The sequence below is a fragment of the Dendrobates tinctorius genome, unplaced genomic scaffold (assembly GCF_039654945.1).
Source record: "Dendrobates tinctorius isolate UK_male_01 unplaced genomic scaffold, ASM3965494v1 ptg000024l, whole genome shotgun sequence".
Lineage (NCBI taxonomy): Eukaryota > Metazoa > Chordata > Amphibia > Anura > Dendrobatidae > Dendrobates > Dendrobates tinctorius.
In genome coordinates, this window is record NW_027361692.1 from 10,757,750 (window position 1) to 10,771,922 (window position 14,173).

At 40.6% G+C, this 14,173-nt stretch overlaps 1 protein-coding gene across 15 annotated transcripts in view; it reads right to left on the minus strand.

The window, feature by feature from the left end:
• RIMS1 (regulating synaptic membrane exocytosis 1) overlaps positions 1 to 14,173 on the minus strand; it is a 548,264-nt gene that overhangs the window by 180,136 nt on the left and 353,955 nt on the right. For 13 of the 15 annotated variants that reach the window (XM_073569342.1, XM_073569343.1, XM_073569341.1 and 10 more), the window contains 2 exons: positions 13,127 to 13,239; positions 885 to 1,051 (listed from right to left, as the gene is read on the minus strand). The exons of the other annotated variants lie outside the window; for them this stretch is intronic. In XM_073569342.1, coding sequence (XP_073425443.1) covers positions 885 to 1,051; positions 13,127 to 13,239 — 280 coding nt within the window. The remainder of the gene's footprint in view (positions 1 to 884; positions 1,052 to 13,126; positions 13,240 to 14,173) is intronic. 15 annotated transcript variants of the gene reach the window in all.

Here is a 14,173-nt window from a genome sequence, read left to right on the forward strand (position 1 = left end):
TACACGCGTTCGTATGCGTTTTCGAATAACGCATTACAGTCTATGGGAATGCAGGCATGTGCATGGACATGTGTTCATCTGCGTTTTCGTGCGCATGCGTTTTTGGCATAAAAATGTGTAGACACTGGTTTTAACCCCTAGAGAACGAGTGTGCATAAAAAACGCAAACGCATGCAAAAACGCATGATGCGTTTTTTGCATGCGTTTCTATTGCGCACGATGCACTGCGCAAAAAAACACTAATGTGAAATTAGCCTAAGCTACTGCAATGCCCTACATGAGATAAGTAACATAGTGAATCAGAAGAACTATAACACATTTCTAATTGGAGGTTTTTCCTAATATTATTACACCTACTACATATTGGGATAGGATGTTACATATGGGATCCCCTTCAAATATGTTTGAAAGTGTTCATCTGATGATGCTCCTTTAATGATATATGGGGAGGCCTTTGAGAGCTTTTAATATTTTTGATAAATAATGTTGTTTTCAAATCTTTTTTTCTACGTTATTCCATATTTAGAGGATGATAACTTCCGGATCACTGGATTCTGAGAACAGGCGCACAGAAGAGTTCAATTTGACTGGAGTGGTGGTCAATAATTCACAAGTGCACTGTATGATCACACATCTACTAACCATACTGCCTGTGAGGCCATCTATTCATAAGAAATAGGTGACTTGGCAACTTCATTACTGAAATTAGCCCCCCCCCCAAAAAAAAAAATATTGACTGCATCATCACTCAGTACGGAGAACGCATCATAGAACCTACCCAACATCTTACGTAGGCACCTATTAACTTGCACATGTCTATGCTTTTAAGGTGTTTTTAGAGCATAAAATCTACATTTTTATTTAAAACAATTATTTTCTCTTACCAGAGCCTTCTGCTTGGACGCTCAGATTGCTCGGACATAAAGCTTGTGCTGCTGAGACGTGAGGCACTACTGGTACGGGAAATGGCTGACACATCGCTGACATCACTATCTGATGATTTGGCTGAGACGTTGTCACAACTTCGATATTGATCTTTATGCAAGTTGTACTACAAGGAGAAAATAAATCTTTAAAAGAATACTTTAAACTCGTAAAGCTGTCACTGTTCACAAAATATCTTCAGAGTAATATCTATATAATACATTATTTATAGTTAGCGTGTACACACACACATATAATATATATATATATATATATATATATATATAGATAGATAGATATAGATATATATGCACCTCAAAATAGCTCCTATTGCTTCTCTATATTTGGTTACTTAAATAGTGGTGAGTGCAATAAGAATATGACCGGCTATCATTTTAAATATAAGAGCTGTATTTTAGCAATTCTAAACATTAAGTGGAAGGCTGCTGGAGTAATGTGTTAACAGGTATCAAAACCATCCACGTTGTCTCTATTCATAAACTCCAGGTGACATTTATGACACCAGGAGAGCAGCTCCCAGCAATGGAAGTTTATCGTTGACGCTTTCCTGTATTACCCTTAGAAAACAGATAAGCATTTTAGAAATTGCTCATAATGCAATTACATACTGTAATATGTAATATAAAGTGCTAATAAGATCCTCTTTAAATTAGTTATAATTAAATTGGAAACATTATTTAATTGATCGCCATGTTTATGTTTTCAAAAAAAATCTAATCAATGTGATTGGTAATCTCGTCATCTACTAATGAAATCGCCAAAGTTGTTAAACCTGTATCTCTGTCAATCAGCGGAATGTTTTCCATTTTGTTGCATAAATGCAATGTAACTGTGATCCCCTTATTATGGAGAATAGAAAGTTAATATCTTCATTGCAGGTCAGGCGTGATGTCCTCTACAGCTCCAAGACTAGAAGTATGTGAAGAGCAAGTGTGGACAGTGGTGCTTGACAGCTTGTGAATCCCTCAGACTGGTCCATATTTCTGGATACACTGAAGAGCAAAAGTGTAACAATGTTTTGAACTTTTGACTTTCACCTCCATATCTCACTATCCACTGCTGCTTCAAACGTGAGACTACCCTCATTTTATGAACAATCATCTTGGCTATCTCATACATAGATTTGACTTGCATCTATTTAGCATATGATTAGTTATACAGATTCTCATCATGTCCCTGCATTTTTACTGTTTTGCTCCTGGTGGTGGAAAAATCTTTTTCTTCCTCTATACAACGAATTACAACCTGTTCTCACATTCCCTAATAGGTCAGTGTATTATTAGGCTGATTTCCAAGTGAAAGGTCTCTGGTTTGAATTGAGGAGCAGCCATGAAAAGATTTCCCAAGAAAAGAGAAATAGCATCATCCAGCTCAACAATAGCAGTCTCTCGGACAAGAAAATTGCCAAACTGTTGGAAGAATATGAAATGAAGTCCATCCATTCAAAAGCCAAGAGGTGGACGTCCAGACAAAATATTGGAGTCAACTAGACAGCTCATCAAAAGGTCTATCAGTTCTGTAGCGGCAAACAAGGCAGTGGAGGTGGCTCATGTGCTTCATCACAGACGTCCATGCAAGCACCATGCAATGCTTATTACACAAGTCTGGAATGGTGGCCTGAAAAAAGGTGAAGTAGCATTGACTTGAATATCATCATAAGAAGCGTTGGTTTGAGTTTGCAGAAAAGTACGAAAAGTGGACAGTAGAAGATTGGAAACGGGTGATTTGGAGCGATGAGAGGAAAGTCTATAGACAAGGCTCTGATGGGTACAAATGGGTCTGGAAGAAACAAGGGAAAAAGGGAGAAATTGAAGGAACTGTCAAGTTCGGTGGTGGAAGCCTGATGATATGGGGTTGATTCACAGCCAAAGAAGTGAAAACTTGACCAGTATCGATGGTGGTCTCAATGCTGAGCTTTGTGAGTATTCTAAAAGACGAGTTACTTCGTTCACTCGAGTTCTATGGGTATGAAGAGGACGACATAGTGTTCCAGCAGGACAATGACCAAAAAAGGTACGTCGAGGTTGGCAAAGAAATAGTTCAATGACAAAGAATTAGAGGTTCTGGTTTGGCTCCCACAATCCCCAGACCTCAACCCAATCAAACACTTGTGGGTAGAGTTGAAGAAAAAGCTGTATACATACCCAAGTGAGTTGACCAGTATGCACCAACTTGGAGAACGTGTAGAAGAAGTCTAGGATCAGATTTTGGTTGAGACATGCTTGAATCTGATAAAGAGCATGCCCAGAAAGATTTTGGAGTGTTGAAAGCCAAATGTTGATTTACAAAATACTAACAAAACGATAAAAATTAAAATTTAGAATTTTAAGAGCAAAACAGTAACAATGCAGTGACATAACAAGAATCTGTATAACTAAACATATGCAAAATAGTTGCAAATCAAATTTATGCATGAGATAGCCAAGATGACTGTCTATAAAATGATAGTCTCATGTTCAAAGTAGTAGTGGATGGTGAGATATGAAGCCCAAAATTCAAAAGTTCAAAATATTGTTACCCTTTTGCTCATCAATGTACGGTATATTTGATCTAAAACTACAGTGGTTATATAAAGTCTACACACTAGTGTTAAAATGTCAGGGGTTTTATCATGTAAAAAATCATACAAAAAAGAATCATTACAGAAATGTTTCTACCTTTAATGTTCCCTATAATCTGACACAAAAAAACAAAACTAAATCATTGCGAGGGGGAAATAAAAATAAAGAATTAAAATAATGTTGTTTAAAACAATCCTTTTGTTTAAGTACCATTTCATTTTATGACAGCATTCAGTCTTTTTTGTTAGAAGTCTATCAGCATGGCACATCTAGAATTGGCATTTTTTGCCCACTCTTCATTGCAATAGTACTCCAAATCTGTCAGATTGCTAGGTCATCTGCTGGGTACAGCCCTCTTCAGGTCCACTTACAGATTATAATTTGGATACAGGTCTGGTCTATTCAAAAACTTAGATCTTCTTGTGAAACCATTCTATTATTGATTCGGATGTATGCTTAGGGTCGGTATAGTGTTGAAAGGTTAAATTATTCTTGATCTTCAGCTTTCCAGCAGAGACCTGGAGATTCTGATGCAAAATTGTCTGATGTTTGGATAAGTTTAAAATTAACTCTAACGTGACAAAAGTCCCAGTTCCAGTTGATGAAAAATAGCCCCAAAACAATGCTATCTTTACCATGCTTCACTGTGGGTATGGTGTTCTTTTTGTGATTTGTAGTGTTAGCATACACCAAACTTAACTTTCAGAATAATGGCCAAAAAGCTCAACACTGAGTATGCCATTTTTTCTCATATGCTATTGACTTGCTATAGGTTTTGGCAAAACATACCTGGGCTGGGATATTTTTCTTGGCAAAAATAAGGATTCCATCTTGCCACCCTAACCCATAAGTCAGGCATATGATGATTATGGAAAATTATTGTCAAATACAGTACACAACCAGTACTTGCCATAATTCCTGCAGCTCATTTAATGTTGATGTAGGGCTTTTGGCATCTCCCAGACCCTTTTCCTTCTCACCAATTTTTGAGGGCCGACCAGTTCTAGGTAATGTGACTGCTGTGCCAAATTTAATTCACTTCTCAATGACCATCTTCACAGTGTTCCATGGTATATCTAATGCCTTGGAAATTTTTTTGTACTCTTCTCCTAATTGATTACTTTCAACAATGAGATCCCTTTACTGTGTTGTAAGCTGTTCACAGACCATGATTTTTGCTGTAAATTCAACTGCGAAAATGTTAGAAAAATCCTACTAGAATAGCAAAACTTTACTAGAACAGCTGAATTTTATATGGGGTTAATAAAAATCACTTTAAATGATAGCAGCTGTGTACTGACACACAACCACATACCCAAATAGGGTGTTCACACTTATCCATCCACATTATCTACTGTAAGTTTTGTTATTTTTATTTCCCCCTAAAAATGACTTCAGTTTCTTTTTCAAAGGATTTGTAGAGATTATGATTGACATTATTTAGCAATAGCTTGGCTGACCACTCCCCCTGATCTCAGACCACATAGAAGGAGCAGTTATCAGAACACTGGCTGTTACTATAAACCAGGAGCAGGCCAACTCCCCTGATCTGTGCTGTAACCTCCCAAAAGGGAGGGGGAGCACTGAGGAGCAGATCCACCATCACATTCAATAGCAGGTAGTGTCAGGATTACAAACAACACTATGGATATCAGCTTTATAGTTTAAAGGTGCACTCCATGCTTTCATCAACAATTAGGATCAGAGCCAAATTGTCAATCCTTACTAGGGCTCATGCACACATTGAGTATTTGGTGAGGTTTTTTACCCCAGTATTTGTAAGCCAAAACCAAGAGTGGAACAGTCAGAGGAAAAGCATGATAGAAACATTTGCACCCCTTCTGCATTTATCACCCACTCCTGGTTTTGGCTTATAAATACTGGGGTAAAAAACTCACCAAATACTGAATGTGTGCATGTGGCCTTAGACTGCACAGGCACAATTTCTGTGGCCATTTGATCCTTTGAACTACAGGTACTGCATGGAGTGTAAAGGATTAATCTGAATAAAACATCCTCAGCTTTTCTCACAGCTAATACCTTCCTCTTTAACCATTTGGCTGAAAATATAAGGAAAATGGAACAATCATTTAATTCTTTAGTGTGTGTCTGTTAAATATTTCTTCTGGTAATGGCGAAATACCTCTTTCCTTTCTCATGAGGAGGAGTTTATGTCCCTCCCAAAATATCATATAACGGAGAGTCTCGGGGATGGGGTAAAAGCACTTTATTGTGAACATTGGATGTGGAATAAAAGTGAATGGTAAACAAAGTCCTGAAATGTGACTACCAAGAGTGAGTAGTTCATTTAAATGCTATTGATCCTGTGAACCAGTGGCATACCACCAATGGTGGCAGACCACGCAGCCGCTATGGGGTCCGTGAGTCAGGGGGGCCTCCCCTGCATTGTACTTTCAACTGTTTTGGTATCCTGGATGCTGATATACTGTAGTTGAAAACAATGATGGAAGAGGAAGTGTCCGCTGACACTTCCTCTCACATCATTCCCCCTCTGCGTCTGAGCTCTGTAACGTCTCAGCGCAGAGGGCGCAATGACGTCACTACAGCGCGCCCAGAAGATGCGCAAGCAGAGACAGGAGCAGAGGGGAGAGCTGAGTATGTGATTATTTTTAGGTGTCCCATCATACTGTAAGGGGCAATACAGGGAACCCCTTATACTGTACGAAGCAATATATTTGGCTCATCACACTGTATGGAGCAATATAGGAAGCCCATTATATTGTGTGGAGCAATATATGGGGCCCATTATACTGTATGGAGTATTATAGGGGACCCAATATACTGTATGGAGCAATATATGGGCACATTGTACTGTATCGAGATCTATGTGGTGCACAATACTGTATGGAGGACTACATGGTGCTCATAATACTGTATGGAGAACTATGTGGGGCACATAATACTGTATGGAGGACTATGTGCTACCTATAATACTGTATTTAAGACTATGTGTTGCCTGTAATACTGTATGGTGGACTATGTGGTGCCCATAATACTGTATGGGGGACTATATAGGAGGAAAATTACTTTGCAACGCTTGCAAAGTTATGAGATATGCTCTTCAGTGACTCCGCCAAATATTACTTTTTTTGTGCAGGGAGGGGGGGGCTAAATAGAACTTCTGTTATGGGGTCCCATGATTTCTTTGTACGCTTCTGCTGTGAACGATTATATATGTGTTGTCTCAGTGGAGCATGGTGAGCTCCAAGCATGCATTGCGGCAATGACCTTTGACGTCGTGGTCTCGCGAGATTGCTATATGATCGTGAGATGTGACGTCAGCAAAGGTCATCGCAATACATTACTGGGAACGGGAGCTGCCGCGTGTATCGCTGAAGCCTGGGGACGCTGCGCGGGACATCAGAAGGTGAATATAACCCAATTTTTTTATTTTAATTCTATTGTTTACAGGGATATGGTACCCAGAGCCTGGAGGACAGTCTCCTCTCCTCCAGACCGTGGGTACCATCCGCAAATATTCTGCTTACTTTTCGCATGGTGGGCGCAGTCACATGCGGAAAGTAAGCAGAACAATGCATTGCTATGTGGGTGGAATCGCCACGATTCCACAAATTAATGAGCATGCTGCAGATTTTTCCGTGATGCGATTCCGCCACGGGAAAATCCGCAGCATTAGCACAGCATTGCGGAATCCCATAGGATTGCATGGAATGCTGTTTTTTCGCGTTTTCGAGGCAAAATCGTGCGGTAAAAACCGCCGGGAAAAAACGCGACGTGTGAACGCAGCCTAAAGGCCCCGTCACACTAAACGATTTCCAAGCGATCCCACCAACGATCCGACATGATGGGATCGTTGGGACATCGTTAGACTGATCGCTGGTGAGCTGTCACATCGACAGCCCCAGCGATCAGGACCAGCGACGCTGGACGCTGGTTTCTAATGTAAACGTCGGGTATCCAGGAGCCGCACGACTCCTGGATACCCGCTGTTTACCTTGGAATACTGCATCAATAACTTATACATATATGAAGAAAAAACAGCTAGAAATACTGTTTTATGATAATTTTCCTTAAAAAAAGAAAATGAATAAAAAGTTATGAAAATGGTGTCAATCAAAATTACAGTTCATCACACAAAAAGTAAGTCCTCAAGCAGCTCCATTGACGAAAAAAATATGCAACTCTTATAATATGGCAACACATAAGAAACAACATTGTTTTCTTAATACATTGAGTTTTGTTGTAAAAATATAAATAGATAATACATATTGGGTATCACTGTGTCGATCATGACACAAAATGAGCAAAATGAGCATGCCATTTTATCCCACCCAGTGAACAACATAAAATATCAAAACAAAAACAATGTCAAAAGTGCGTTTTTTATGTCACCTCGTCTCACAAATGACGGTAATAAAAAGATATGAAAAAGCCATATACACTTTAAAATGGTACCAGTAAAAAATCCAACTTGTCCTGCAAAAGATAATGTCCTCATACGAAAAACAAAAAGTTTATGACTCCCAAATTATGGTGACACCAAAAATATTTATAGGCATTTTTAGTCTGCAAACATAGTAATACATCAATATAAGTGTATAAATTAGGTATCTCATTAACAATATTGACCCACCTACAAAAGTTAATGTCACTTATCTCACACAGTCAACACTGCAAAAATAAAATAAACCCTAATCGGGAAAGAAAAAAAATTGAAATTTTTCACTTTTTACTATCTGTCACACATTATTTTTTAAGGCACTTTTGGGATGAAACTGATTAACATTACTCCTTAATAAATGCTTTTAGGGGTGTAGTTTACAAAATTGGGTCATTTCAATGGTTTTCCACTTTACCAATACCTCAAACAGGTGGATAACTAAATGCAAAATGGCGACAGAAAACTGTTCTAACAAAATTTGTCATGCCACGTGTACTGTACAAACATCAAGGTACCACAGTATAGAATATTGCTGTACTCGGGAGTATATCCCTCCTCTTTGTCCACTGTATAGCTGTATACAGATACATCCTTCAATTTATCACAACTCCTAGTTACCAGCACGGAGGCACGTCATTGCATCGTGGTATCAGCTGTGCCCATTTCCAGGACATTATCCCTCACAGTAGAAGCTCCATTCTTGTCACGTCCAGAACAGAGCAAAGAGATAGCACTGTACATGACTGACAGTGAGCTGGGACTACTAAATGATGGTTCCAATGACAACTGAATAAATAGATCCTGGAGGGTCATCCTCGTGACAAGGAGATGTGAAAAATGGACCAATTTTTTTTTTTTTTAAAAATGGTCTATTTTGTTTTGGCACAAATAAACATACATGTGCATTATTATTATTAACAGAAAGTACAAAGTGTCACGAAAAATAGACAGTCTTAGAACCAGCGGGATACATAAGAGTGTTCCAAAGTTATTGCTACGTGTAGTAACATGCCAGATTTGAATCTGACAGCATAAAACCAGAGTTTTGGTCTCATGTTCTGATAATTTTATAAATTTATAATGTATAAAATGTAGACATAGGCTTAAATAGCATGTATGACTCTGTTCATATTAAAATTCTGGAAAGTTAAAAGCTTTACAAGTTGTTCCTCTTGCAAAATATCTTTTAGAAGCAGCTATGTCCTCCTCTATAATCAGGGTTGTATAATGCATAAGGTCATCTTATTACATGTTAGACAAGTACTAATATTATTTTTAAAGTTCGCTTTGTGCTAATTGTTGAAGGTGAGTAAAAATTTTGCCCAATTTACATTATGCTCATTTGCTGCTCATTGGGCTACAGTGGTGAATAGGTGAAGATTATCATTCAATAAATGAATCAATTCTCCCTTTAAATCTAATGGATCAGCAAGTTGACAAAAATGTGAAACAGGTTAAATCCTGCCAGTTTTTAACACAAGGCTACAATTTGCCATTCAGATGCTGTAAAGAATGTGTTCCCCATAATACTGGTAAATCCCAGATGAGAGAATCTTACCAGATTCAGTGCTCACACTGGTAAAGTAGTAGATGTAATGCTGCTGAAGTGCAGTCTAGCGCAACCTCCACCAGGCGGTGCTGGTGAGGGAAGAGAGGTTGCACACACACAGCGTAGCAACATTGAGCAGTATCACAGGTGTCACAGGTAATGAAAGAGTGGTCAGACAAGCCGAATCAGAAACTGTCAAGAGCAGAAGTACCAAAGGTCACAGTAATGCACATAGTCAAAGACAAGCCAGAAGTCAGAGTCTAACGGGAATGTGGTATCCATTACATGAGACCTAAGATGCAGTTGGGGTACAAGCCAGAGAGTCAAAGTCTGTCGGGGAACACAGTATCAAGGACGGAAAACAAGAGGCGGGGTTCAGAGATCAGGCCGAGTCATACACTGTAAGGAAACCACCAGACGCACACTAAGTCAGGGGTAGGGAATGGGTCACACAAATATGGGAAGTCAGAGGCAGAAGGATCACTAGGGTATACGGGTCAACTGCTCTAGCCTGGAAGCATGACCTATAGCTGAAGCTGGCCAGCAGGCTGCAGAGGACTGAAACAGCCCAGCCAGCTCCAAAACGCTGTGTCCCTGTAATACTAAGGGAAATCATTTGATTTGCTGATGACATATATTTGAGAAAATTCTTATTTCATGCACTATCATGTTTTATGCTTTACTTAATATATAATACTGGTCCTCTTTGAAATGTATATTTAAAGGAAACACTTAGTAAAAAGAGGAGAATCCCAATGTAATTATTAATTTCTGATTTTTATATAGATTTTTTGACCCATTTTGCAGTAGTTGGTTTTGTAAGTGATCACCAGAAGTTTGATTAGTTATCTAGTAAAATCACAACGTTCCTTGAATTTAGCCTACTACTTCAAATTCATGCTCTAACCCATAGTATTATCTTTTTTATTGCCTGAAACAACTTATTGTCAGTTCTTGTAAAAAAAAGAAAGCCATGTGCATTAAATAGCTGCTGCCCAGACTCCCCGAGCCAAATCTACATATTATATTAGTAGAGGATGCTTCCACAGATCCTTTCTGCAACTTACCTTCTGAGTAAGTAATAGTATACTTGGACAGCCAAGTATGGGGTAATTCTTTATACTTGGAAATTAGAAGGGTATCTAACATTTTAAAGGGATATCAGTAAGATCACCCCCCAGTCTTTCCTCCAAGCCTTGCATCTGGACATGCAGGTCTTTGAAATGTAAATCCTTCAACACCTTTTATATCTTCTCTCTATTGCTGCATTCCAGAGTAATTAGCACTTTTATTTATATGCAAATGAGGCATTAAGGACTCTGGGCTTGACAGAGCCTTAAAGGAACTATGACTCCAGAGTTTGTTTCCCACCCAGCACCATTCTCAATTGGCTTGATTGACAGCTCACTGTCTAATGAGTTCCTTGCATTACTCCTGATGTCACACAGACAGTGAGCTATCAATCCTCGGTGCTAGGCAGGGAAACAGCCTGGGGAAACAATGGCTTGTTCAGTGCTCTAAACTCTAAAGGGAAAAAAAAACCTGGCACTGAAAATATTGCAGATGATTGCTTATATTTATGAGTTTTATTATGCAATAAAAAATGTTCTTTTTGTATAACAATAAGACCTTCTTCAGATTCACGGATTGCCTTAGATATAGAAGAGAAAATAGCACGATGAATCAGCATAATTGCCTTTCGACAAGTATTTAGCTGGTGAATGCCAAAAGAGTGTGTATTTTCAACACATATTTAGCTAGATGAATGCGTAAATAGTGTGCTTTCGACACATATGTAGCCAGTTCTATGCCAAAAGAAGGTGCTTTCAAGAAATACCGTATACACTCGAGTATAAGCCGACCAGAGTATAAGCCGAGGCACCTAATTTTGCCACGGAAAACTGGGTAAGCTTATTGACTCAAGTATAAGCCGGATATGCATTGTCCACTTATTCCTGTCCTGGTATGTGTGGCTCCCCCTGCTGTATGCATGGGTCCTCCAACCTCCCCCTGGTGTATGCATAGCTCCTTCGTCCCCCCTGCTGGATGCATGGCTCGGCGTCCTCCCCGTCCTCCCCCGTGTATGCATGGCTCTCCTGTCCTACCCCTGCTGTATGCATGGCTCCTTCGTCCTCCCCCTGCTGTATTCATGGCTCCTCCATCCTCCCCCTGCTGTATGCATAGCTCCTTAGTCCTCCCCCTACTGTATGCATGGCTCCTGCATCCTTCCCCTGCTGTATGCATGGCTCGGTGTCCTCCACGTGTATGCATGGCTCCTCGGTCCTCCCCCTGCTGTATTCATGGCTCCTCTGTCCTCCCCTGTGTATGCATGGCTCCCCCGTCCTCCCCCTGCTGTATGCATGTCTTGGTGTCCTCCCCTTGTATGCATGGCTTCTCCATCCTCCCCCTGCTGTATGCATGGCTCCTCCATCCTCCCAGTCTAACTCCCTCCATCCTGGCGCAGTCTCTGCACTTCCCTGCTTTTCCGATGGTTTCCGGCACCAGCAGCTTCTTCCTGTGTTCAGCAGTCACGTGGTACCGCTCATTAAAAGTAATGAATATGCTCTCCACACCTATGGGAGTGCAGTTGCGTGCATATTCATTACTTTAATGAGTGGTACCACGTGACCACTGAACACAGGAAGAAGATGCTGGCGATGGAGACCATCGGAGAAGCAGAGAAGTGCAGAGACTGCGCCAGGAGGGGGTGAGTATGAAGTGACAGCCGCCGGCTACTGCCGCGCCCCCTCCCCGCCAACCCCCTGGGACAATGACTCGAGTATAAGCTGAGAGGGGCACTTTCAGCCTAAAAACATGGGCTGAAAATCTTGGCTTATACTCGAGTATATACGGTATTTAGCCAGATCTCTGCCTAGTGAGAGTGCTCTCAACATATATTTGGTTTCTTTGTGGACGAAGTAAAAACACATTCTGTATCCATTCTTAGAGGGTGGGTAACAACAGTAAACTCATACAAATGCATAATCCTACAGTTGCAAACACTTAGGACAGGGGCATAACTATAGGGTGTGCAGAAGGAGCAAGGGATCTTCGTGACCGAGGAAGCTAAAATCCATTTTGCCACATGCAAAGACACCAGTATTTTAAATGGCACATGGTTGGTGATGGATTCTGTTATTGCATTGGGGCCCAGGAGAGTCAAGTTGCTCCTCTGATCCAGGTCATATACAGTTGTGGCCAAAAGTATTGACACCCCTGCAATTTTGTCAGATAATACTCAGTGTCAATACTTTTGTCTGGCCCATCTTTGGAGTTTTGTGTGAAATGATCAATGTTTTGCTTTTTGCTTCATTCTCTTTTGTGTTTTTTCATTTAAGACAAATTAAATGAAGATAATAATACCAAAGAATTTGTGTTTGCAATCATTTTCAGGAAGAAACTGAGTATTATCTGACAAAATTGCAGGGGTGTCCATACTTTTGGCCACAGCTGTATCGGATAGAATTCTTTTATCCAAATATTTAATGATTTTCACCTAGAATAACTTTTTTTTATTGTTTCTTCTAATTTCCTGTTTTAGAACATTCACAGATTTCACATATGCAACCCTCATACAAAATCCTTGCAAAATAACTAACTTATCTATTTGTATTCCCCTTAAGCATATATTTAATATTCTGCACTTACCTTAGTAAATTGCTCTCTCTCGAGTTCTTGACTGGAGCTAGAGCCAGCTGTCTGCTTAAATCGCTGACCCTTTATTTTCATTTGTCTTGTACGTTCTTCCGCTAACAAATTTGCTGAAAAAATATGGGTGCAACTGATTTAATAAGAAGTAATGACATAAGGTGACAAACTTGATGTTTTTAGTACTACGCATTTATCGGAGTCATATTTCTTGCATTTCCTTATCTTCCCATTCTATCATTTATGCATTTATCTGTGTCTCTGAGGCTGGTTTCACATTAGCGCATTTTCAGCGCGTGCACGGCCGGGGGTAGCTCCTCCCCCGAGCCGGCTCTCTGCCCGGCGTGCCCGCCCCTTCCTTGTAGCGCCGCCTCCTAGCGGACAGCGGCGCCTGCGATCGGCGCACCCTATCTTTAGCATAGGGTGCGCCGATTGTGCGCAGGCCCTGCGCTAGTTGCGCTTTGACCTGCGCTGCACACTTTTGACGGTGCGCCGTGCGCGCCAAAATCCGAAAAGTTTGATTTTGGCGCGCACGGCGCACCGTCAAAAGTGCGCAGCGCAGGTCAAAGCGCAACTAGCGCACGGCCTGCGCACGATCGGCGCACCCTATGCTAAAGATAGGGTGCGCCGATCGCAGGCGCCGCTGTCCGCTAGGAGGCGGCGCTACAAGCAAGGGGCGGGCACGCCGGGCAGAGAGCCGGCTCGGGGGCGGAGCTACCCCCGGCCGTGCGCGCGCTGAAAAAGCGCTAATGTGAAACCGGCCTGAGACAGCAAAATTTCACATAAACACCAGCAGCCAATTAAGTTTATTAAGTGTCACAATGATTAAAAACAAATTTTCTCTCCCTATGCTAGTGGTGACATTTAAAATGTAAAAGTTAGAATATCCACAGCTTTGTTATTTATGATGGCATTAAATCCGCATTAGTCTTTACATCAAAGCTTGGCGAAAATTCATACATGCATATTTGTTTCATTACAGTGCATAAGAAAAAGTGAGGATAAAAAGCACAAATGTGACATCTGAAAGGGCCAGTTTTTTTATCA